Here is a 27,603-nt window from a genome sequence, read left to right as displayed (position 1 = left end):
GGGAGGAAAACTGATACAGACACAGGAAAACAAAGAACAACCTGGATGGGGATTTGAATTTAGGACCCTGGATCCTGCATCGTTGCTAACCACTGCTCCACAATGCTGCCTGATTTATTGACATAACAGTGTCCACATTAAGGAATTTGATTTGTAGGAGCTGTTATGAATAAAACATCAGTACAAAAATACACCATAAGGGCTCCTCATTACCCAGCAGCCCACAAATAACCAATTTACCATAGACACAGACACACATCTATGTCCATGAATGTGGTGTGTCTGCATGAATTCGCTCCGCCACACTCGTTAATTAAGTATCTCTTTCACACATTCAGAGGGACTTCTTGATTAATTTAGCCTCTCGCTTCACTATTTTTAAATGCTTGTGGAGGATTAGAAGCAAATGTCAGCATTTCTCTCTTTCTTAATTCCTTAAAGAGGTGTCTCAGTATTGTGAATTCCACGTCCTCCACAGAGCAAAGTATTTGGTGCCCCATGAGTCCATATTTAGAAAATGCTCGCTTAATTAAGCTGAAATTGCTAAAGAAGTGCACAGCAGTTCCCCATGATGTTGCATTTTCTGCTGATAATCAGGAGGACATGTCATATGCTTCAATTTCCACACTGAAAACTTGGTGACGCTCTGTTAGAATCCTTGCAGAATTTGCACATTCTCTTCACGACTAAATAAGACTTTCTCTGGGTTCTTTGGTTTAAACTCCTGAAACGCGTGCAGATTACATTAACGGGTGTGTTTAAACTGGAGCTAGTATATTGGTGTGTACCCTTTGATGGACTAGTTAATTCAGTGTTAGTTCCTGCTTTGTAGCCAGTGATGCCAAGATAACTTCTGTCTATGCTTTTGGATGAAAGTTTAATAAATGCGAAATGTTTCTGCAGCCCTTTTTAGTGCAGTGGTTCCCAAACTGTGGTACGTGTGCCAGCCTTTTCAGGTGGTACGCATCGCGGTCCCTGAAATTTAATTTATCTGTACAAAACCCTATATGACAAGTCTGTTGTGAGCAAAAACCAATGAAACTGTTTAAATACAATAATACGTGGATTCCCAAATTTAGTGTGGTGTGAAATTTCGTTATCTGAATTAATAAAACCTATTATTCGAATCAGTATTTAGTTAATTTAACGCTACCATAATTCCGTTTCGCAGAAGTCAACTTCTACTTCTTCTCTGTTTGAGCTTTTGGTCACTAGATGAAAGCACAACGCCAACACTATTTAGTCTTCGGTAACTGTGCCTCACAGAAAATGCTCACATTTGTTGTTATAAGTGCACTGCCGCTGTATCGCATCGTAGTCACTAGATCTAAACACAAAGCCGATACCATTTCATCTTCGGTAACTGCGTCACATACAGGCCGAAGGCAGGATTTAGTTTCGGGGCGGAATTTATCAATTTATGTACATGCACAAATTTTGTCATTACTTTTATGCATAATTTCTTCCAATTCTTTAATTTTTATTCAGATTTCGGTGCGGTTTAGACCCAAACTCTCCCTCCCTTTCTACAGGGTGCAGGTGGTACGCAACGCAACTCGCTTAACCTCAGGTGGTACTTGACGTCCAATGGTTTGGGAACCCCTGTTTTAGAGCACAAGTGTCTGTCCTTGTTAAGTCACTGCAGATTAAACTAAGGTACTACATGTGGAAATAAGAGAAACATGACATCTAATCAAATAAATTTGACCTAAATTGAAGAATAGATTGTACTGTGTATTTAGGACAAGAGCAAGAGGGCAGAGTCCTCCATATCTCCATGTCTGAGAGGGAGGCTAAGAGCAAACCATCAGGAAGCGCCTGTCCAAAAATGAAAGGACAGTTGCACAGTCCTTGTAGAAGGGCAGTCTAGGTGTACCGTCTTAAGGGCCCGTTTATGCTTCACGCTCATAATGCGCACGCGTCATGGTGGCCCCGCGTTCATTTGACGTGTCCTCTGAGCAGGTCCTCAGAAAGTAATGACACGTGTGCACAAATTGCAGTACCAGCAAAAAGTCGGGGGGAACGGTGTGATCAAGTCAAGATGTGACAACAGAGTCTCTGTTCGCTATCGACATGTGACAGTTGGCCATTTTGCGGATCTTACAGGATCGATGTGCCTGCTTCGATGCATTCGTGGTGCTTATATATTCAAGCGTCGCATATTCACCAGCGTAATGACACGATACATTTTAAAAGTGTTACATACTATCTTCTGTGCACCTCCACAACAGCAACAGAATGTACGGCAGTGTATTTGAGCCACAGAGAAAAAAAAGTAAGGACATAGTGAAAAGGCCTATTTCGTGATTAAAGTGGAAATTTCACCTTTAATCTCAATGTCCACTTTAACCTCTGTGAAAAGAACAGCCTCGACACAAACAAAAAGGTTTGGGGCAGCCACCCATGTATTGTTCCTGGCTGCAAATGGGTTTGTATAAAGTACTCGTGTGCATCGTTTCGAGTCTTGAGTCAAACTGCGGCGGTTGTGGTGGCTTTATAAGCTGAAAGACGGAAGTGATACAATACAATGCAATTTATTTTTGTATAGCCCAAAATCACACAAGAAGTGCTGCAATGGGCTTTAGCATGCCCTGCCACTTGACAGCCCCCCATCCCTGACTCTGTCTAAGAAGACAAGGAAAAACTCCCAAGAAACCCTTGTAGGGAAAAAATGGAAGAAATTTTGGGAAAGGGATATTCAAAGAGAGACTCCTTACCAGGTAGGTTGGGCGTGCAGAAGGGGGTCAATACAATACACAGAACAGAACAAATCCTCAATACAGTATAAAAATAAAAATTTTACAATTACGGAGCAGGATTTAACAGTAGAAGATATCCCATGATATGATTTAGATTTGTTCAGAGTCTTGGAGACCTCAGCCATCAAGCTGCCTCCCCCTATTGGCCATTCCACAGCTGAGACAGCACTGGGCCAGTCAATCTAATGAAAAGTCCCCTCTACCTGACAATTCCTGCAATCCTCCATCAGGGATGACTTTACCTTAGGCAGGCAAAACAACTTGGTAGGTGGGCCGTGGCACCAAGTGCCACATTTGAGTACCGAGAAGAGAAACAGAATAGATGAGGGTTAGTATCAAATTAGAACTGTCCTGTTACTTATGTTTTAGTGCTAACAAATAACAACATAGATGCAATCTGTACAGTTAATCGGCAGCTCTAGTCAGGGTGTACTAAACTGAAGTAGTGAGTCTTCAGCCGAGATTTGAATGCTTAGATCGAAGGGGCATCTCTTATAGTAGCAGGCAGACTATTCCATAGTTTAGGAGCCCTATAACTAAAAGCTTGACCTCCCACTGTTTATTTTATTAATTCTTGGAATCAAATGATGTCATCAAGAGCCGGAAACCGGAAGTGACAACAGTCTGGGCACTGGGAAATGGAAAGTGATGTCATTGGTGGGGCGTCTGGTAGGTTTTCTCATATCTGGCCTGCAGAGATAACAGAAGTAGGATTAGTGCCCCCTGCCACCCCCTGGCTTGGTGGGTAATTATCTTGACTCGGTCCACTCAGCTTCCTCCTCTTCGCACATGTGTGACACCTCGTAGTTTACTTTATCATTAAAGTAGACCATCGTAAACGTTATCTTAAAACCGATTCAGCTGTTAATCGCTATGCGCTCAGGGGCTTCCTCTGACCTGAGACAATCGCTACACAGCACACATTAGATGTATTAGATTTATACTTGATGTCACTTTCATGATGAAATGCGTTAAAGTATGTATGTATGTTGCATTTTACAGATAAATCGTTAATCGTTCGTTTAATGAATACTGTTAATAATTACACATATGGGGTGACACGGTGGCAGAGCGGTAGCGATGCTGTCTTGCAGGGAGTCGCGTTGCTGGTATTCCCTGCCTGGAGTTTTCCTCTGGTTTCCTTTCAAAGATATGCAGATTTGGGGATTTGGTGAGGCTAAAATGACACCAGTGCATGTGTGTGACTGTATTCACCTTGCGATGACCTGATCCCCCTTCAGCGATTGATAGATTTAATCATTAAACATTCTTTTCAGAGATATTGCGGCAAGGTGTCCTCAGAATTTAATGGATGTTTCAGGCAATTAACAACACGGTGAAGCCGAACCTGTTCTCACCGTGATGATATCTCACACTGCCACCTGGTGTAATCTTCCAGATTTATGTAAAGTACGTGCGCAAATATAAACAGTAAAATGTTTGCATAGCAGGAGCGTCCGCTGGAGCACTCATCACGTCGTGTGAAGTATAAACCTTGCCTAACGCAACATTAAACATAATTTACTTTCAAATTATTACGTTTTACTCTTTTTTTTTTTTTACTATGGTTAATTACTCGCTGTAATGTAAAATAGTTAGTTCTATTATGCATATGTAACAATTCCCATGAAAATAACAATCTGTTTCAATTGTACATCCGCATCCCCATACGTGAGTGGCAGAACCGCAAAGTGGTTAGCACATACCACAATCACGGGGGTTGGCGAGCGAAGCCAGCAGGGGGGCAAAGCCCCCTAATGGTATTTAAGTAAATGTTGTTGAGTCGATTGTTTCATCTAACATTTATGTTTTGAGTTTCATCGTGGAGGTCTACAGAAAACGGTTTGTTTTTTTTGTCCTGACATGCAGTGTAAATTGTGGGACCTTTAATGACCTCTTGGGCAAGTGTGTCTGTCTGCGGAGAGAGTGTCGACCTCATCAAGAGGTTTACTTACCTCGGCAGTGACAGTCATGTCTCTGGTGACTCTTATGAAGTCATTAGACGGATTGGGAGAGCATGGGGAGGTCATGAAGTCGCTGGAATGGGGTGTGTGGCACTTCTGATATCTCTGCAAAAGGACAAAGGTCCAAGTCTTTAGTGTCCTGGTACTTCCGGTTTTGCTATATGGTGTCGAAACATGAATGCTATCCAGTGACCTGAGACGAAGACTGGACTCCTTTGGTACTGTGTCTCTTTTGAGAATTGTTGGGTACAGCTGGTTCGACTTTGTGTTGCTCATGGAGTCCCGAATGAGGCACATAACCTGCATTGTGAGGGAGCGTCAGTTATGGCACTACGGCCGTGGCCGTGAGGCACGATTCCCAGAGGGTGATCAGGCTAACGTGATCCTCATTGTTGAGGAGGACCCGAGTGGATGGTCCCAACCAAGGGGACACCCACATAACACCTGATTGCGGCAGATAGAGGGTCATTTCTGGAGGGTGGGACTAAACCACGTGTCTGCCTGTTGGGGGTTACCAATTGGGATCCCGAGCTGTTTCGTCACGTGGTGGGTGTACTGTACCAGTGCATGCTCCCCAACATGAGCTGACCTATACACAGGTAGACGTGTGCATTTCTAAACGATGTCCAGTCAGTTCAGTTTACCACAGGTGGACTCTGATCCAGTTCTAGAAACATCTCAAGGAGAGTTAAAGCAAACGGCACAACTGGGAAAAGGTCTGAATGCTTATGAGAGTTTCCAGTTGCTGAAGTTTTAATAAATTTGCAGACCTTTCTGGAAACTCGTTTTCACTTTGTCACTGTGGGTTATCGAGTGTAGATTGCAGGGCAAAAATGACAAATGTATCCATTTAAGATTAAATCCATAACTCAATGAAGTGTGCAGAAAGTGAAGGGGGCTAAATATTTCTGAATTCATACAAACTTAAGTATTCTTTTTTTATTTTCTTTTTTGCCCCTGCAGGACACTTATTTATCCATTTTTAATTAGAGGAGGAAAACCAACACCTTTTATACCTTTTGCTCTGGCTTTCGTATTTTGCACATATAATGGATATTTGCAGACCCGACACTTGAGTCATTTTGCGGTGTTTCCAAGATAATAATAATAATACATTTTATTTATATAGCCTTTCCCATGCTCAAGGCACTTACAGAATATAAGAAAGAACGGCAGGGTATACAGTATATAGCATAGTACAAACCAAATAAATAAATAAGAAGATTAAGACAGTAAATTCAGAGAAAGCCTAACAGACAACAGAATTGATGGTCTACACACACACACAGGTTACATGAGCATCTTGACAGAGAGGTAAACTGAGAGAAGGGAATGAAGTCAAGTAGAGCTAAAAGCCTTCCTGAACAGATGAGTTTTGAGTTGTTTTTAAAAGAATTCATGGAGTCAGCTGACCTGATTAATTTCGGTAGGTCATTCCAGAGTCTGGGCTATACAGCTGAAGGCCCTGTCACCCATGGAGTGTAGATTAGTGTGGGGCACAACAAGATTGCCAGAATCAGAGGACCTTAGTGGGGGCAGGCACATAGTGATGGAGAAGGTCACTGATGTAGTTTGGCAGGTTATTTAAGGCTTTGTAGGTTATTAGTAGGATTTTATATTCGATTCTGTAAGACACAGGGAGCCAGTGAAGACGGAGCAGGATGGGTGTGATGTGCTCGCTGCTGCTGGTTCGAGTAAGGACTCTTGCAGCTGAGTTTTGAATAAGCTGGAGCTGTGATATAAGATTAGAAGGGCACCTGCCAGCAGCGAGTTACAATAATCTATGCGGATGTGATAAAAGCATGGACAAGTTTCTCAGCATTAGAAAAGGAGAGGAAGGAGCGAACACGGATATGTTACGGAGGTGAAAGTAAGAAAGTTTCTTAATGTGATTTATGTGGTGGAGTAAGAAAGGGAGGAATCAAAAATGACACCAAGATTCTTTGCAGTAGAGGCAGGTCTGATGAGATCACCACCAAGATGGACTGGGAAGGAGCTCATTTTATTAAGTTGCATTTTAGTCCCAATTTGCAGGAGTTCAGTTTTGTTGCAGTTTAATTTTAAAGAGTTCTGCTCCATCCAGGTTTTAATTTCACTAAGGCAGGTTGTGAGCTGAGAAAGCTCTGATGAAGTTCCACTTTTAACATTGAAGTAGAGTTGAGTATCATCTGCATAAAATGATAGCCCAGTCCATAGCTACGAATAATATGGCCAAGGGAAGCATATAAATACAGAAGAGAAGAGGGCCAGGACAGAGCCCTGAGGAACTCCTTGTGTGACTGGCGCCGAGCTGGATCTGCTGTTGCCAAGACTAACAAACTCTTGCCTATCAGTCAGATAGGACTTGAACCACTGGAGGGCAGTGCCAGAGATACCCAGCATGTTCTCCATTCTGGACAGTAGAATGTCATGTCTGACAGTGTCAAATGCTGCACTGAGGTCTAACAGAATTAATATGCTGGTTTGTCCAGAGTCTGCTGCCATAAGCAAATCATTGGTTACCCGTAGCAGAGCAGTTTCACAGCTGTGCTGCACCCTGAAACCAGACTGAAAGGGTTCCATCAAATTATTAGAGTTAAGTAATTGGTGAGCTGGGAAGCTACAACACGCTCAAGAGCTTTTGACAGGAAAGGTAAGTGGGAAATAGGCGGAAATTGTTAAGATTGTCAGCATCAAGACCAGACTTTTTAACATTGGGGTTACAGAAGCGATTTTAAAAGTGAGCGCACAGAGCCAGTGTCAAGGGATGAGTTTATTATTGTTGTAACAGTCGGGATTATGGCATGAAGGCAGGATTTAAGTAGTGTGCTGGGGATGGGGTCCAGTACACAAGTAGTTGGCCTCATCTTACAAAGCAGGTTATTAACAAACGCAGATGTGACTGGTGAGAACTTAGAGAAGGAGCTGGATGGAGTGGGAAAACAGGGAGAGATATAAACAGATGATGTATTTATGTTAGTTGAATTATTTAGATCTTTAATTTTGTTACGGAAAAGTGGAGGAAATCCTCACAGACTTCAGTAGAAGAGGTAGTTGGGCCAGATGCAGGTTGAGTAGTTTATTAACTACAGAAAACAAAACCCTTGGGTTATCGTGGCCACTTTCTATTATTCTGCCATAGTGGGTGTTCTTAGCAGCAGTTAGTGCTTCTCTGTAAGCTCTTTGGTGGTCAGAGAAAGCCTGGATGTGCACAGTGAGGCCAGTCTTACGTGACATTCTCTCAAGGTCGGCCAGCTGCTTTCATAGATCGCAATTCTGAGTTATACCAAGGAGCTGAACGTTTAAAGGAAACCTCCTTATGTTTTAAAGGAGCTGTTTTATCTAATGCTGAATGAAGGGCTGAGTTATAGTGGTCAACAAGACTATCTAGTGTTGACGGAATAGGTGCAGACAGTAAAAGATCAGAAATGGATCCAGAAAGGATAGAGGGACAGATATTTTTAAGGTTTCTGTAAGAAATTTGTCGTTTACAGGTAAGAGGAGGTAAAGGCAGTGAGACAGTAAAAAATACTGCTTTATGGTCAGAGAGTCCCAAATCAGTGCTGTAAATATTGGCAACAGATAGTCCAGAAGTGCAGATCAGATCCAATATATGACCACCAGAGTGGGTGGGAAAATCAACATGTTGTGTCAAGTCAAAACAGTCCAGTAAGGATAGGAATTCATTTCTCAGTTTAGATGTAGTAATGTCAATATGGATGTTGAAATCACCAAGAAGGATAATTCTCTGAGAGTAAGAGCTTAGGTGGGTTAAAAGTTCAATCAGATCAGATAAGAAGGATGCATTGTATTTTGGGGGACGATAAAGAACAATGAGTGAGACAGGACCTGTTTCCGTTATTAGTTTAAGAGCCAGGCACTCAAAAGACAGTGGACAGTCAATTGGGATTCGTTTGATATTTAAGTCTGCTCTGATAATTACCGCTAGCCCGCCTCCTTGTCTAGAGCTGCGAGGTTCTGTATGGAAAGTGAAACCAGGTGGAGTCGCCTCCGTGAGAGACGTCAATTCGTTTGGTTTTTGCCAAGTCTCCGTTAAACACAGTATATCAAGTTTGGTGTCAGTGATGAGTTCTGACAGCACCAATGCTTTGCCATTAAGAGATCTTGAGTTAAACAGAGCAATGTTAGTCAATGAGGCATCTTTTGCACAGAGCTGTGATCAGGGTTTATTTCCACAGAATGTAAATTTGGCACACTGACACTTGTATTTCCAGGGCCATGAGAAGGAATGCTTATTCCTGAGCAAATGCTGCCGGTTGTCTTTTCATTCGCACCGGCGGTGGCGGCGACCTGACCCGATGTATATATTTCGGCGCTGTAAAATACCGGCGTCTTTTAGGATGTTCCAATCAGACCATTTGCTCTGGACAAACTGTTTAATAAGAAGGAGTTTGTCATGAGAGTATTTTAGCATGATACTTGGCAATACTTATCTGAAAAGCAGTGGAGAAGCAGCACAGCATAGCGGAACCATTTGGATTAGATGAGATGAACGGCGATAGCAAAGCAGCAGAAAGCATAGCAGGAGGAGGTAGCAGGATTTGCAGGTTCCAATACACAGCCACAAACAATAACGCTTGATAATTTCATGCGTGATCGCCCGGAGCCATAAGCCAGGTTAATATGAGCATCAGATCAGATCCCAGTCGTACAGTACTGTAAAATGAATCGGGAGCAGATCAGCATAGCGAATATAATCACGGAGAAAGATTATCCCGAGGTCATAGATCGCCAGGTACAAAGAAATGTTCGTAGGTCTCGTCCCGCGATCCACAGACTCAGCTGTTCCCAGTCAAAGTAGAGTCCATAAAATCTGTAAATATTAAGCCAAATCCATGCAATTCAGGTCGGCTGTATCCACGAACTATACGTACAGTAAAAGAAATAAAACAAGCGTGAGAAAGTGTAGAATAAAGGCGAATTTTGCGAAAAGTGTTGTTAACAGGGAGGAGCGGCAGCAACTTGCGTGCGCCAGCGTCCCTCACCTGTGGTACAGCGCATTGCCGCACCTACCAAACGATGTAACAGCTTGGGATACTGGGTGGCAGCTCCCCAGGCAGACACGCGGTCCAGTCCCACCCTCTGGAAATGAACCTTTATCTGCTGCAGCCAGGTGTTACGTGGGTGTCCCCTTGGCCTAGTATAGTCACTCTGGTCCTCAACAAGGAGATCATATAAGCTGGATCACTCTCGGGGAATCATACCACATGGCCGTAGTACCGTAACTGATGCTCCCTAACAATGCAGGTCATGTGCCTCATCCGGGATTTCGTGAGCAACACAAAGTCAAACCAATGGTACCCAAGAATTCTCTGAAGAGACACAGTACTGAAGGAGACAAGTCGTCGTCTCAGGTCACTGAATAGCGACCATGTCTCACGACCATAGCAAGATAGGAAGCACCAGGACTGTAAAGACTTGAATGTGGGCGTCTCCTTGGCCTGGTCCAGCCACTTGTGTCCTCAACAATGAGGATCATCAAGGAATTGTGCCACATTGGCCGTAGTGCCATAACTGACGCTCCCTCAAAGTGTAGGTAATGTGCCTCATTTGGGACTCCGTGAGCAACAAAGTCAAACCAGCTGTAGCCGCAGGAGTGTAAGGCGAATACAAGCAGGGGTAAAACGTGTGCCAAAAAATCTCTCAGTCCAAAAGTTCATTTTAAAATAGTTTGTGAAAATTCAAAGCAAACATTCCACACAAAAATAAAGAAAAAATTTGTTACACACGTAGAATAAATCGCAAAAAAAAAAAAGTCTCTTCTCTAAACTTAGATTTTCTTGTAAAACTTTAGTTGTTTCTTTACTTAAAGATTCTTAAATTGTTCTTCTGTACGATTTAAATGTACAGTGCAGCACTTTCAATTAAGTGCTTTGTCTGGAGTTTGTTAGGTATAATGCCCAGAGGGGGCTGGGCGGTCCCGTGGCCTAGACCCCCTGCAGATTTTGTTTTTTCTCTCCAGCCATCTGGAGTTTTTTATGTTTTTTTCTGTCCTCCCTGGCCATCAAACCTTACTCTTATTCTATGTTAATTAGTGTTCTCTTATTTTAATTCTTACGTTGTCTTTTTTTTCTCTTTCTTCATCATGTAAAGCACTTTGAGCTACATTATTTGTATGAAAATGTGCTATATAAATGTTGTTCTTGTCACACAAAACACGCACACAAGGCACGGTTTAAAACCATGTGCCCTCTACACCTTACACATGGCAAGGCTGATCACTAACTGATGTTTAGTCAGAGCTGTTAGAAGTAGCTAGAATATACCAATTCAATTCAACTTATGGGGGTTATAGGAACCTCCCATAGATTATGCACTATCATTTAGTAAAACATTTATGTAACTAGGAAATGGGTCTTATACCAATGGTACCCAAGAATCCTCTGAAGAGACACAGTAACAAAGCAGTCCAGTCTTCGTCTCAGGTCACTGGATAGCGTCCATGTCTCGCAACCATATAGCAAGACAGGAAGCACCAGGACACTAAGGACTTGGACCTTCGTCCTTTTGCAGATATATCAGGAGTGCCACACACCCCTTTTCAGCGACCTCATGACCCCCCATGCTCTCCCAATCGGTCTACTAGCTTCATAGGAAGAGTCACCAGAGACATGAATGTTGCTGCCGAGGTTAGTAAACTTATCGATGAGGTCACCACTCTCTCCGCAGATGGACACACTGCCGATTGATGTGCGTAAAAGGTCATTAAAGGTCCCACAATTTACACTGCATGTCAGGACCAGATAAACAAGCCATGCTCTTTAGACCTCCACGATCAAATTGTGGTGAGGCACAGATCAAGAGAAGGGGATCAAACCATTTCTAAAAACTTTGAGTGTTCCCAGGAGCCCAGTGGACTCAAGAATTGTTGTATTTGTCAAAATTATCACAATCTTTGGAAAATGACCTGGAGCTCAGCACAAACTTGACAGAAACAAAAATGCCTGTATTTGGGATGCAGAGAGTTGATTGGATTGGCAAAGCTACGCTGTGTCTGGTTTAAACAAAATGAACTGGTCAAAAGAGGTAGATGAATTTTTGCTGCCTGTGAGCAGTTGGACCTTTGTCCTTTTGCAGAGATACTGTAAGCACCACGTACCCCTTTCCAAAGGCCACATGATACACCCATGCTCTCCCAAGGCGTCTACTGACTTCATAGGAAGAGTCACCAGAGACATGAATGTCACTGCCGAGGTAAGTAAATCTCTTGACGAGGTCGACACTCTCTGCAGAGACAGACCCACTGCTGATGGTTGTGCCCATAAGGTCATTAAAGGCCTGGATCAGGACACCCGCAAGCCCTGACACACTTCTCCAGCTGTATTTAGTCAATACAACTTATTGCCAAGTTAAAGATATAATAGCAGCAGTTCAGGTAAAAAAATACAAAAACTGAATCTCTGAGATGGTCAAAGGATCACCACCTCCTAAAAATACTTTTAACTCAATCAGAATAAGTTATCACCGTCTCTGTTGCACACCAAACTAATTGGCTTCCACCTGTGATAAGTGGTAATTATTTTGCTTCGTTCAGCTATTCTTGGAACATTCCAGTGCTTGAAAGTGCAACTGAAAGGAAGCTATCAATTATGGGTGGCAAGGCAGTGTCGGAAGATCTCAGGGATAAGAGTTGTGAACAGACACAAGTCAGTAGATGGATACAAAAAATTTCAAATGTTTTTTTTATCAGTCCCTAGGAGCTCACAGTAAAGTCCATAATGAAGAAGTTCAAGTTTGTTTTTCTTTATAGCAGTTTTTTTTTTTTTCTTTTTGATCTGTTGGAATATTTTCTAATTCTGTGTTAGATATGAAAAGAGTGGCCAGTTGTAACTGATTAACAGCAGTGTTGGTCATCTAAAGCAGATGTTCCTGTTTTTACTCTTACACACAGGTTTTATTTTATGGTTGGCTGGAATGATAATAAACGTTCATTCAGACCAGGTCCTTCGAAATCTGAGAAAGCCTGGTGAAACTGGCTACAGGATACCCAGAGGTGAGTTGCAAGTAGCTGGACATTTACCTCTTGGCTATGATTGTGAATGTTTATCTTTTTTTTTTTTGCTATACACTACTGGTCAAAAATTTTAGAACACCTCAGTTATTCCAGTTTTTCCAAAATGCAATGAATGGCTTAAATTGGTTAAAAGGTGAGCAGTAAACAGTCAGAGGTTTAACTTGAAAGTTTCTTGATCAATTTTGAGGACTCAGACAGCATTTCTGCAATATATAAAATTGTTTTACGGTCCTTCCCTTATAAAAATCCAAGAGGACAATGGGAAAAAGATCTCTCACTCAACATATCAGAAAAGGAGTGGAAGGCAGCAATGCAGAGAATTCACTCGAGCTCCTTATGCGCAAAGCATACATTTATTCAACTCAAAATTATATATCAAGCACATCTGTCTTGTTTAAAATCGTCCAAAATGTTTCCAGGGCGAGATCCAACCTATGAACGCTACAATCAAGTCCCAGCCTCACTGGGTCACGTGTTTTGGGCCTGTACCAAATTAACATCATTCTGGACAAAAATTTTTAAGTGCCTTTCAGACAGCCTTGGTGTCACAATCCCTCCTAACCTATTAACAGCTGTTTGGTGGGCTCACAGAGGGGCTTAAAGTGGAGAAGGACAAACAAAACATGATTGCCTTCACTGCACTATTGGCACGCAGACTTATTTTGCTAAACTGGAAGAATCCAAACTCTCCTCTTTTAAGTCAGTGGGAAACTGCTATTTTATACTATTTGAAATTGGAGAAAATCAAATTCTCAGTTAGAGGATCTGTGCAGAACTTTTTCAAAATCTGGCAGGACCTGATCAATAATATTTTAGAATAAGCTCTTAAAGCACTGAGGAAGTAGATTCTCCATTTCTTTTTCTTCTCCATTTATCTTTATCCTCCTATTAAACTCATCAATTTATGTATTTGACATGCTTTAAGTTGTACTCCGTTGGCCATGGTCTCTTTCTCAGGGGTGCGGGTTGATTTGTTTTCAATCCTATTTTTTGTAAAAATGTATCTATTTGTATGGAATGATTACAATAATATCAATAAAATAAAAAAATAAAATCAAATTTAAAAACATCTTTATTTTCTCGGGCCTTTGAGTTATTTTAAAGACAATGTATTTAGCTGTCTGTTCTGTCTTGGTGTGTTTTGTATTGTGGTTCTCTCCTTCTATTGCGTTCTTAATCTGTTAGTTGTTTTACTCCTTTTAAAATGTGTTTACACTTTTGTTTAAATGTTTGGTTTGTTTTAATTGATTTTGTCGTGCAGCACTTTGGTTGACACATGTTGTCTTTTAAATGGTTAAATGTGCTATATAGTGTAGATGCCACATGGGCTGGACGGGCATCAAAGTCAGAAGAGGGAATGGTTCCTTACCTGGACGGGAGGCTCCTAACATAGGATAGGCATCCTGGCCAGAAAAGAAGAAAGGGATCAGACCTGGTAGGAAAGACCAAAAGGGATGGACAGACAGCCAACTGAAAAGAGATGTCGTCGCTGGGGTTTTTTTCCCTCCCCCAGTTCGCAAGATGGCAGCGGCCCTGGATATCGGTGCCCAGTGGGAAGCCAGCAGGGCAGGCCGGGAGATGTAGTCCTGCAGAGCAGCCCTGCTGGGATCACTGGGTGCCGCAAGGGGACCCTGCAGGGAGAAAAGCTCCCTGTTATAATGGACTTTCTTTTTTTTGCATTTTATTGATTTTATTAAAATCAAATAACATTCTGTACAAGCAAGTCAAGTTTAAAAAAAACTAGGGTCTAAACAATCTATACTAGACTTTCACATGACCCGAAAGTGCTTCCATCAGGCAATCTCCCTGGCACCAGAAGTACTCATGGGTCCATATTAAAAGGGACCGCACTCCCTTTTCCAGGTAAGTCGGAGCTGAGACAGCGTGGCGCAACACTCAGTTGGAGGATGGCGGTGCGGTAATGGTGGTGAGAGAAAACTTGTGTGTCTGTGCTTTTTGCAACTTTGTGGAAGAAGTGGTTTAATAAACCTTCCATTATTTGAACCTGAGACTCACTGTGTGTTTGTGTCTGGGGGTTTGGGGCTCGCCGCCGCCCCTGGTTCCATCACAATAGATATTTATGAAATGAAAATGTCAATTGCTTTATGACTAGGAACCTGTAATATGGTTTGGTTTGCACTGTCTGGACTCGCACTTAAGCTGCTTATTACCGTATATACTCACGGATAGGTCGGGACTTGATTTTATCGTATAATTTTTAGTAGTTTTATAATGTCGGTCGTATAAGTCAAATGCAGAAAACTCACGCTATTGGCCCAAGAGATTACGATATGTTAATGCCCATCTGAGAGAGTAACCACAGAGCACATGGCCTTTTTTTCTACATGGGTGTGGCAATGCGCTGTATTGGCATGTGCTTCTAACCTCTCTCTCTCTCTCTTTCTCATGCCAACATGACCACATGGTAATACCTAAATTATTCCGAAACAACTTTTGCACTGTTGTGTTTTTTGTATCTCGCCCCCTCATACACTTTTATCGTAAGAGCATCACTTATCTCTGATGGAGTGTTCAATCAGAAGAAAATATGAAGCTGGTTTTAAGTTAAACGTCATTGAAGTAGCAAAAGAAATTGGTAACTCTGTTGCTGCAACGAAATTTAAGTATCAAATTTTTGAACGGGCGTATAAGTCGGGGTCTGATTTTATGATCGATTTTTTTGGGTTTCAAGACCCGACTTATACATGAGTGTATATGCGGCACTTTTCTGATGGGACAACCCATATTTAGTCATATTTTTCAATACAATTATAAGGAACAATACAATTTTGGTGGTTAATTAGCTAGCATATGGCAGCAAGTGGTCCTGCTGACTGAAAATGGGATTGGCTGAAGATCAGAATCAAAAAATGTTCAGTGTAATTCTGTAATGCTGGGTGCCCATTTAATCAGCTTTCAAATCCTGTGGGTAGTGAGAAATATTTCTTTTCACAGTGTTCATTGAGTGGTTGTACTGTAACTGCAGTAAGATGCATACTGTTTTTAAAGTAAGAGTATGTTGCAGGTCAGGTACTGTAAAAAATTGCCTTAAATCATCTTTAGCATTTCTTAGGTTTGACAGAACTGCAAGCTTCATTTAGTAACACCAATTTTTTTTTTTTAAATATAACTTCATTTGTGATAATTTAATTAAAAGCAAGAATATATTTCTCCTCTCTATCTATTGTTTATAGGAGGGCTGTTTGAATACGTTTCTGGAGCAAACTTTACTGGTGAAATTTTGGAGTGGACTGGCTTTGCCATTGCTGCGTGGTCACTAGAAAGTGCTGCTTTTGCTGTATTTACATTTCTGGTGCTTTCATCTCGGGCAAGTCAGCATCACAGGTATTTTCAATTTTTATTATTTTATTATTACCACACTTATTTGAACTTCACCTGTTTGTTGTCTGGTACAAATCTTGTAATTGATATTTAACCTTCTTCCTATTGTCCAAATGACTTGACATTTTGCACACTTACTTCTGATGGCAATACATGAATCAATAATCAGTTTCACTAATTGATCAAGGCATCCATGTTAATTAAGAAATAAAATTTACGTATGAAGAATAGTTCAAGAATTCACCAATAGATGGTGCTAGTAACGGATAGAAATATTAAAGGGAGTGTTAAAGTATTGATTACAAAATTATACTAAAACAAACCCAAGTATAAAAAGTTGAAAATATATGTATAAAAAAATACTTTTTAAAAACCATGCTTTATATTAAGTTAAAAAGTATATAAGCACGGGATGTCGGTAATGTATATAGGCAGGGAGCCAACCACGTGGTAGGTGCGTGGACAGTGGCCGTGCGGAAAAAGGAAGGGGGACCGGGGACGGCCCTTGTGTGTCTCTGCTGTGAAATAAATCCTCTGTTAACGGAAATAAGGAATGAAATCGCCAAAGGGAGAGGTCAGTTACAAAAGTTCCTTAAGGCATAATGGTGAGAACCACCAAAAAAAAGAAGTTATTTTCGAAAGTTCGTTACGGGGCACGGCGTGAAATGAAACATACTTAACATTTGTAAGTACAGTGTAAAGGATGAGCTGGGAAACTTGGGCTTGCTACGTGTATTGGAAGTCGCATAAATAATGATGAGGGGTTTCCCCCATCTATATATACAGTTTAGGGGGTACACCCATTTCCCCGCTACCTTGGGTTTTGCAATAGGACATAAAAACATTTTTTAACTTAACTTTTGTAAGTACACTGCATGGAATGAGCACATGAAATTTCAGCTTCCCCCCTATATGGAAAGTGGGAGAATTAGTGATGTGTCAGTGAAGGCTTTGCCGTTTATATGTATAGATAATGTTTTACAGAGAAGGTGCTTTTCTAAGTGGCTATCAAAAAATAATCGGGGAAGAACAGTAAGGATGTTATCAAAAAACAAATCATTCAGACTTAAGATTTAAAAAAAACATAGATGTCAAAATGGACTGAATGTGAGTAGGACAGAAAAAGCCAATACCCAGTACAGTGCATAGGAGTCTAGTAAAAAAAAATAAATAAACCCAATAAAAAATAAACTGCACACTGTGCACTTTTATTTTTGTTTAATAAAAATTTTTGTATTATAAAAAAAAAAATCTAAGAGCATAAGAGACTCTACACCTGAGAGGAGACCATTAAGTCCATTTGTCGCCGGTTTGTTTAGCGGACAGCTAAGCTGTCCTGACATCTCTTCCAGATCCTTCTTAAAGATCGTCAAGGTTTCTGCTTCAGCTCCATAATTTATTTCACACTCCCAGAATTCTTTCTGTAAAGAAGTGTTTTCTGGCTTCAGTCTGAATTCTGCTGGATCTACTTAATTGATTGTTTCGAAAATTTTGAAGACCTGGATGAGGTCCCCACACCGTCTCATCTGCTTGAGACTAAACCGGTGCGTTTTTTTGAGTGTGTGACAGTAGGACACGTCCTTAAGTCCTGAGATGCTCTTGGTTGCCCTCCTCTGCTCTGTCTTTCTTTTGGTGTGCACACAGTACTCCAGATGTGCTACTACTAGTACATAACATCCCCCCCTTTATATTCAACAGCTTTTATGATATAACATTTTATTTACCTTTTTAATCACTTCAGCACATTGCTTAGATGATGAAAACGTTGTGTCGACATCAGTCTGTTTTATGAAGGACAGTTTCTCCCATCTAATTGATGGTCTGTTTGCCCACGTGTAGCACTTCGCACATTTCTACCTCGGACTGCATTTTCCAAAGAGGTCAAAAGTAAACCTAAACCCAGTATAACATATTTTGAAATAATAAAATAGTGAAATGTTTGGCTGATCATATATTCTATTTGGCTGCCTTCTACATTACAACCCTCCTAAACCTCAGAAGAAGCCATTCTCTTTCACTTAATTAATTATCACACAAGGCCATTTCTGGGAATGCTGACATTATAATTTTAATAGGTAAAAGCACCGAAATCATTCTGCAAAATTTCATTTCTGGCATTTCACACTTGGACTGTTAAAAGGACAAAATCCTCACTCTGGATTTCACAGAGTTAAAAGGTCAAAAAACGATGTGACATTACAAAAATGCTTGAGGCCATTTCCAAAGATCAAAACAGAAATAGCGAAACAAACTACAACTCATTCTGTTTCACCCCACCGCATCAGTGAATGTAATAACTAAGAGTTTGCAATAAAACCGAAGAGAGTATGAACCTCTGACAGAGGGACGGATAGATAGATAGACCTTTATTTGTTTTTGCATAATTTTTAGAAGCATTTGCCTTATTTTTTTAAACACAGTATAAATTATGTTAGGAATAACATAGCACAGTCCCCCAAAGAGAGTGAGAACCTCTGACAGAGGGATAGATAGATGGATATATAGAACTTTATTTGTTTTTGCATAATGTTTTAGAAGCGTTTGCCTTATTTTTTTAAACACAATAGAAATGATGTTAGAACTAACATAGCACAGCTCCCCTGTTATGGGGTTAAATTTTGCATATAAGTTGATAAATATTTTGTATGTCTTTATTTGTAACTTAGACAAAGCAATATAATATTAGCGTTACATTATTGATAATAACCACAATGGTTTGATGGTTAAGACCCCCAATTTTAAGATTGAGTCTTTTTAATTTTATGACAGGGTAAGGGGAAGTGCTTCAAACAAGTTTGGCAAGTGATTCTCTGCAGGATTCTCTCAGTCACAACCCCACACAGGAAAGCCAATCTAACGAGCTGGCAAGCATCAGCTGAGAAAATGGTTTTGAGGGCAGGTGGTATTCTGTGCCCCATTGGTCTGAAGTATGGCTGTTTGGACTTGGCTTGAATCAGAAGCCTTTAAGTACCATGATGCCCTATTGGCTGTAGGGTGTGGATGGAGAATCTCTATAAATTTGCTTGCTTTACCCCTCTCTCTCTCTTACCAACTGATGGAGGAGCATCTCGCACACCTTGAACTGAAAAGGACAACACAATGAAGAGCACAGCTCAGCAGCCATATTGAGACAGGCATGCGGACTGTTCTGAAGAAAGCTGACTAGAAATGAGGACTTGATTTAGAGACATTTGAAGTAACTAATTAGTCTGTGTGCCGCCTGAAACTATACATCAGCATTTATAAGATAGTATGGTAGCCAGTGTTCATTTGTACTTTGCTTATTGTTATCATCTCTCTATTATATAAAAAAATCTCGGGACGAGACTTTTTTTAGAGAGACAAGACATATTCAGAGATAGAATTTCAAGTCCCAAGAGATGGATTAAAAACCTAACCGGTCCAAGCAGGGGCAGAATTATAAGACAAACAGTAGAAGAAGACAAGACAAAGAGTAGAAGACAAAGTAGAACGTCGTAAAGAGGATCAAAAACGTTGGCGCAATACTCATGCGGAGCAGGTTAGAGGTGATGAAAGTACTAAATTTCGAAAGTCTCAAACTGATAGTAAAGATCGCATTAGCGATAACAAATGAAAATTATTACTCGGTGAAATAACGGAACAGCAAAAAGAGATTGAATATATGGACATAGGTGATATGACAGAAGTATGTAGATATTGTTTGGCTTTAAAGTTTAAGTTGGAGACTTGTAGACTGTCTAATTCATGTTGCCATCAGAGAAAAGTAGTGTTTCTTTCCAATGAAGTGGCTTATCCGCGAGAATTAAAAGATTTGTTATTTGGTGAAAGTGAAATCCACAAACACTACAGGCAAAATATCCAAATCGACAATCTGTCTGTGTGTGTATCAACCAATGCTCAAAACGTAGATTTACACGATTCATATGCTATACGCTATTAGAATGTGTGGTCCTGCAGCAATTAAAGAGCTACTATAAGTTTAATTTCAAAGAAACCATAATTTGGTCAGGTTTATATTTATGATCACGTAAAAGCAAGGTAACACAGAATTGAAAGATTTAAACGATCGGACATATTAGAAATTCTACAGCCAATAATAAATACAAAGCCATATGTACAATAGTATCGCACCTTACATGAAATTTATCAGCAAAACATGGACAAAGATGTATTCTTGGATTTCTATATGAATTCGAAAGATCACGCTCGCATTTATAATAAACAAACATGTGACGATTTGTCAGCGACAATAGTTTCGAAAGACGGAGATATTGAAGATAGAGTTGATATTCATATTTACCCAAAAGCACAGCATGACTCATTACAAGAGATCGATCTGGCAAATGACGAGCGCGTAGGGCCTGCACGGGGGTTGGCAAGCGAAGTGAATATTACGATAATACATTATTTAAATTGTAACTTAACTCCTGCTTGCCTTTTACTACACCTAATTGCCAGAGGTTATAAATGTAGAAGGGAAGGTGGGGAGAAGTTCTAAAGTACAATACATTATAAACGGAGGTAAGTCTGTGAGATTTGAGGCTAAACATTAGTAATACAAAAGGGCAAAGTAGCGTTATAGAGAACTCTTCGAAGACAAAACACCCCAAAGTTAATCTAATTGAATCCCAGCATACGCTGTTAAGTGAGTTAAATTCTTTTTAATGGCATAAATCGACCCGAAATGCATAACCTAATTTCTCAGTTGAAACCCTCCCACCTACCTCCTTGATTCAGTACTAAGAGGTGTTTTTAAAGTCTCTGATGTCCTAATTGAGAGTGAACTTGACATAGTTAGCTCATCGTTAGATAGATACAGGGGTCTTCCCTGACTGGCTAGAGACTGCAGCTGTTAAACCCCCTACTCAGGAAAAGTCATCTGGACTCATCGGACAATTTTAGACCAATTTCTAACCTGCCTTTCTTAAGTAAAATTCTACAAAAGGCAATTATTAAGCACTTCAATGATTACTTGAATAAGCGTCCTATTGTTGATAAGTTTCAGTCAGGTTTTAGAACAAATCACAGTACAGAAACTGCCAGTAAATGATTTGTGGGTTAATGCGAGCAGAGGCCAAATATCTGGTCTTGTTCTGTTAGACTTGAGTTCTGCATTTGACACCATAGACCACAGTATTCTTATACTGTAAGTCACGTTAGTCAATGAGTGGGCCTCTCCAGCAATGTCTTAAATTGGTTTCAGTCTCACTTAACAGGTAGAAAATTCTTTGTTAGTTGTGGTGATTGTACTTCGGCGATACATTATATTGCATATGGTGTGCCACAAGTATCTATTCTGGGTCCGCTGCTTTTTTCTGTCTATTGTCAGAGTCAACCCTGACACACACAAGTGCCAACAACGCACAATTTATTTTCCTTCCTTTTTTTATCCAGGACGGAGCGCCCAAAACACCACAATAATGCAACTCAATCACTCTCTTTTTCTCCTTCTCTTTGTTTGTTTCTCTCTTTGCTGCCTCCACTCCTCTACACAAGCTTTGTCCGCTACCTCCTTGTTGCTTGTTGCCCTACTTCCGGCAGTACTTCTGGGTGTGGTGGAAGAGCTGCTCTTTAGGGCTCAGCAGCCACTGCAGCACACTGCTGGCACTCGAGGCAGATTGAAGACTTAAGAATGATTTAAGATATGAAGAGGTAGAGGAAGTGACAGCGAGGGTGGTAGGGATGAGAACGGCGCCCATACAAATGTGTCACATGGCTGCCGTGCTGGCCCCTGCTGAGAGTTGATTCCACAATAAAATGCAACAAAAATAGGAATAACCTTGGAGGTCAATCATCACCCCGAAAGTGGATAGTAGACGTCATGTAGTATATGTGTACCAAATTTCAGGTCAATAGTTCAAACGGTTTATGAGCTACAGGTGATTTAAAATCCTGGACAGACAAATGGATAGCCATGGTAGCATATTATATTAGAAGATATTACAATAATTTGGATATTTCATACTTTGCCCAAAAACGCCAGGAACTCTATATATTGCCCAGGCATTGTAATCAATGCCTGCTTTTCATACATTGCCGGTAACATATATATATATATATATATATATAAAATGACAAAAAATCCATCATAACCAAATCCATCCATACCCCTGCATAACATAGTAAACTTTCCATCATCCATCCATGCCTGGCCGCACCATTGTCAGGGGGACACAATAGGACTGCAGTGTTAGATGAAGAAAGACAACAAGAAGCAAATCAACAAGAAGCAAAAAGAAAAGGAAAGGAGAAGAGCACAGCAGGCAGTATCGAAAGACGGCTTCTGCCTTTCAAGGGTGATCTCAGTCTTCATTTTTACAAAACCTCTCGTGATGTCAGGAAGAACCCCCTCAGCATATTGCGCAGGGAAGTATGCAATGTAAAGACCCCCCAGTCAGAGCTTTTAATGGTGAAGAACCCGTGAAAATGGGCAGCTACCCCAGAGAGGCAGAAATTCAAGTTGGCACTGTAACTGTTTTGTTAACTCCCATCTGTTATTAAGTGGGTTAGTGTAGTTTTCTTATGTTTCATATAATAAAATACAAGTAAAATTAGTGGTTGTTGCCACTGCGACAGATGAATTGTGGTTAAGGTTGGATTATGACAGCTTGTAGTTAACACTGTGTGATGTTCACGGTTTTGACAAAATGTATTCTGCAGAAAATTGCTTTCGAGATTTAAGAAGGAAATTGCCGAAAGCTTCCTGATGATATCAATGGTGCCCTGTTGTGTTTTAACATAGGTGACCGAGTCGATTGCTGTGAATGCATGGTGGTGTGTGCACGTCTGACAGCATGTAGATGGATGACCAAAGAGAGCCTTTGCTGTTTTGTTGTGTGCAGTTGGAATGTTGTCATTACGCCCCACGCTGCTCTGTTCCGCTCCGCTCCGATCAAGAAGTGCGGCACTTCGGCCGTGTTAAAGGTGGTGCTTCCCCTGCTAGAGAGTGGTGTTGTCAAACGCTGAGAAATAACAGTAATCTGCTGCTGTGCTACTTGACTGATGATTATGTACTCTATACTCGCCGAGTAAAGTCAAATCACCTTGGCAACAAAAGAATTCATTTCTGTGAAGGAGTCTTCTCTGCCGCCCGCCGAGCGAGAAAGGAAAGGCTTGTTTTTTTTTTTATATATTCTTTTTCTTCAATTACTGTTGCTTAGCATGAACAAACGGCTCGAGGAATGTTTTTTGTAAACTCGTTTCTGAATTTAACATGTTGTTATCACGCCTGAGGTAAAAAAAAAAAAAAAAAAGCTGCTTGTCGATGGTGTGAATTAAAGGTAATACCCCTAGCTAGCTAATAACATTTGAAAATAATCCAAACTTTCCTTTTGTTAGCATTTTGGTTTTGGCATATACAGTATATTGCAACAGGACGTGCCTTTATGTGCCAACCTGTTTACAAATAAAAACTCAATAGAATGTCAAATGCCTCACAAACTTGTATTTATTATTAGTCCACTTATAAAGTAGAGAAGCAAATAAATAAACCAGAAAGCAAAGACTGACAGCCTTCTAGTGGTCAAAGTAAGCAGGTCTCGCTTTCTAAACTTTAATCTCAGACTTAACTGGGACATTTAACTTGTGACATTAAACTTACTTTGACCACTCTTAAGCTGCCCTTGACACTGTTGGCCATTGAGGTGCCCATCACAGATGCTGTTGACTCTCAGAAGCTTTCCTGGTGTGCCTTTGGACATCAGTTTCTCCACCAGTTTCGAAGTTTTGATGGTGTAAGAAACGAATCACTTGACACATGCAATTTCATAAAAGGAATGACAAAGAGATAGCTAGATTGATAGACGTGAAAGGCACTATATAATAGAGAATGCGCTGTATGATAGACATGGAAGGCACTATATAATAGATAAAGAAGGCACTATAGACGTTAAAGGCACTATAAGATAGACGTGAAAAGCACTATAAGATAGATAGATGTGAAATGCACTATATAATGGGGAATGCGCTGTATGATAGACATGAAAGGCACTATATAATAGATAGAGAAGGCACTATAAGATAGACGTGAAAGGCACTATGTAATAGAGAATGCGCTACATGATGGAGAGATACATAGATAGTAGTGGAAGACACTGTATAATAGAGAAGGATCTATACTATAGGAAAAAAGAAGTGAAAGACACTATATTACAGACAAGACACTATAAGATAGGTAGAATGGAAAGCCACTATATAATAGATGGAGAAGTTATTATATGATAGATAGAAGTGAAAGACACTATATTTTAGATAGAGAATGATCTATAATATAGCAAAACAGAGGTGAAAGATACTATATAACAGAATACTTGGATGGGAGACCAGCTAGGAAAAGCTTGGGCTGCTGCTGGAAGAGGTGTTGGTGAGGCCATCAGGGGGCGCTTACCCTGTGGTCTGAATATGGACCGGGGACACTGCTATAAAACTTGTGCCATCCTTCAGATAAGACATAAAATTGAGGTCCTGACTCCCTGTGGCCATAGCTGGGCATCCTTCATAAAGAGCAGGGTGTATCCTGATGTCCTGGCTAAATTGCCCACCACGGCCTAGTCATTTTGGCACCCTAATCACCCCCTGTCTATAACTAGCTATCTCTACTGATAGCTAATGTGTGCTGAGTGTACTGGTGTAAAAATGGCTGTTGTCTCATCAGGATACTACACATTAGGTATATAAAGATACACAGCAGAAAATGACTGCTTTTACTAGTCCTGTGCTTGTTAAGCAGTGGTGGGGGGTGCCATGGCGTGGGCTGCTCAGCCGTTTCCGCACATCTCTCAGTGGGCTAGCAGTAGTAAGCCTGGTGGATTCTGCCAGGAGGTGATCATTGTGCAGACTGCCAACTGGGTTGATTCTGGGAAACTGCAAACATTTCTGTTTGGCGGGTGACCTGCAGTAAACATACACACGATGACATCGAAGGAAATCTTTAGTGGAGGTCCGCTCCAATCCCACCTAAGAATGAAGAGCTAAAAGTGGGCACAGTGAGGAAAAAGAGTCTGTCTGAGGAGGAGGAGGATCGAGCTGTATGGGGATAGCTGAATGAGCGCCTCAATCCCACATGGAAGTGGGGAAGGATGAAGAGGAAGAAGAAGGAGCCTGAAAGTACTCTGTCCTCTTTACTTTCCGGAATTGTATTGGAGGTTTCATTTTAAATGGATCAAATTTGCAATTTTTGCCCATCAGTCTACACTCAGTAACTTGTAACGAAGGATATTTTCAGAAAACTTTGCATATTTATTAAAAATCAACATCTCAAATCTCTCATTCATGTAATTATTCAGACCCTTTATCCGTTACTCTGTAGGAGCCTCTTTGGCTGCGATTCCAACTTCAAGTCTTTGTGGAAAGTCAGTTTTGCAAATTGATTAAAAATTAACATCTGAAATCTCTTTCTTAGAACATTTAGAACACTTTAGACGAGAACAGGCCATTCAGCCCAACAAAGCTCGCCAGTCCTATCCACTTATTTCTTCCAAAAAAACATCAAGTTGAGTTTTGAAAGTCCCTAAAGTCTTACTGTCTACCACACTACTTGGTCACTTATTACAACTGTCTATCGTTCTTTGTATAAAGAAAAACTTCCTAATGTTTGTGTGAAATTTCCCCTTAACAAGTTTCCAACTGTGTCACCGTGTTCTTGATGAACTCATTTTAAAATAACCGTCTCGATCCACTGGACTAATTCCCTTCATAATTTCAAACACTTCACTCAGGTCTCCTCTTCATCTCCTGTAAAGGCTCAGCTCTTTTCATCTTTCCTCATAACTCATCCCCTGTAGCCCTGAATCAGCCTAGTCGCTCTTCTCTGGACCTTCTCTAGTGCTGCTATGTCCTTTTTTGTAGCCTGGAGATCAAAACTGCACACAGGACTCCAGATGAGGCCTCACCAGTGTGTTTATAAAGCTTGAGCAGAACCTCCTGTGACTTGTGTTCAGATCTGTAAGTTTGTAGAAGCCACTTTGGCAGCAATTCCAGCTTTGAGTATTTGTGGTATGTCTCTACGACAGGGGTGTCCAACTTCGATCCTAGTGGGCCGCAGTGGCTACAGGTTTTCATTCTAACCCTTTTCCTGATCAGTGAACAGTTTTCACTGCTAATTAACTCCTTTTCCCTTCCTTTTAATAGCCCTGTTTTTAAGGAGTCAGTCCTCTGAATTGATTTGTTTCTTCTTTAAATGGCAGCTAAACAGAAAGGAGAGGTGAAACGAGCCAACAGATGACCAGCTAAAGGGGAACGTCAAACTCCAGCCAATTTCACTCCAACCAGTTTCTTAATGAAAAGCCAATTAACTAAAGCTATTATTGAATATCATGACTTGTTTCTGCTGTCATTCTACAACAGCAAACTGTTGATGTTTTGATGACCTGAGCAGACCAACATGACTGAGACCTTCACCCTTCTTTATTTTTAGGTTAGCTGCTCATGTGGCGGCTTGTTTTGTTTGTCATTATTTTGGCTGCTCATTAAGGAAAAAGAAACAACTAAGAGGTCTGATTCACGTCAATTAAAACTAAGGCAAAACAAGTTAATCAACAGCAAAAATGGAGTATTAATTAAGAAGATGGTTAGAATGAAAACCTGCAGCCACTGTGGCCCACCAGGACCGGAGTTGGACACTACTGCTCTACAAGCTTTTGCACACTTGGATCTGGGCTACAGAAGTGCCCAGCTTGTGAATTCTGATCACAGACTTGTTGTTGCTACTACTCTGAAGATCCATCTTGGGTCCAACAGGCTACCACCTGCTCGGAGAATTAGGCTGGACCCGGCCAGACTCCAAGACCAGGCTGTTTATGACAAGCTTGCATGCAGTTTATGTGATGAACTTGCAGATTTGGGTATGACTGACGATCCTAATGTGATGTGAGAGACCCTCCATGACAAGTGTTGGTGTTACCGGTATTCCCAGAAGGAGGTGTTTAATCTTGCAGGGATCCCTGGTTATCATCGAGAGGAGTCACAGCGCATGGCTCAATGGCAACTCTGGTCTTTACCTGGAACTGAAAAGTTCGGCTGCGAGAGTTCTTAGGGCAGATAAGGAGGTGTTTGTTAGGGGACTGTGTGAGAAGGTGACACGCCATCTGTGGTCTAGCGACCCACGTCCTGCTTACAGAGGAATCAAAGCATTATGTACATCCAAATCTGTTTCTCGGAGAGCTGCAGTCAGGGCAGCTGATGGAACGATCCTTATGGATGACACTGCAGTTCTGACCCCCTGGGCTGGCTACTTTGAGCAGCTGTGTAAAACTGATCCACCGGCTGGGACGTTGGATATCTCTTGGTCCGCGATTCTTGAGGCTGATCCTCCAATTAGTTGTGAACCCCCCGGTCTCACTGGGATTGCACAGATGGTGACCCAGCTGAGGTTAGGGAAGGCTGCATGGGTCTGTGGTATCCGAGGTGAACTTCTCCAGGCTGGTGGTCAGGCTGTCCTCCTGGCATTGCAAGCAATCTTTGCTTCCATCTGGGAGACAGGCATCATCCCAACTGACTGGAAAACGGGACTTGTTGTCCCTATCTGGAAAGGGAAGGGTGATCG

General features: G+C 41.1%; 1 protein-coding gene across 1 annotated transcript in view; it reads left to right on the top strand.

The window, feature by feature from the left end:
- srd5a1 (steroid-5-alpha-reductase, alpha polypeptide 1 (3-oxo-5 alpha-steroid delta 4-dehydrogenase alpha 1)) overlaps positions 1 to 27,603 on the top strand; it is a 49,469-nt gene that overhangs the window by 8,875 nt on the left and 12,991 nt on the right. Inside the window, exons 2-6 of the mRNA XM_039737254.1 lie at positions 5,687 to 5,821; positions 8,547 to 8,559; positions 8,802 to 8,816; positions 12,611 to 12,716; positions 15,932 to 16,082. Coding sequence (XP_039593188.1) covers positions 5,687 to 5,821; positions 8,547 to 8,559; positions 8,802 to 8,816; positions 12,611 to 12,716; positions 15,932 to 16,082 — 420 coding nt within the window. The remainder of the gene's footprint in view (positions 1 to 5,686; positions 5,822 to 8,546; positions 8,560 to 8,801; positions 8,817 to 12,610; positions 12,717 to 15,931; positions 16,083 to 27,603) is intronic.

This window comes from Polypterus senegalus, chromosome 15 (genome assembly GCF_016835505.1).
Source record: "Polypterus senegalus isolate Bchr_013 chromosome 15, ASM1683550v1, whole genome shotgun sequence".
NCBI classification, from domain to species: Eukaryota; Metazoa; Chordata; class Cladistia; order Polypteriformes; family Polypteridae; genus Polypterus; species Polypterus senegalus.
The sequence above is the reverse complement of the archived record's forward strand: the minus strand, read 5'-3'. Positions and strand labels throughout refer to the sequence as shown.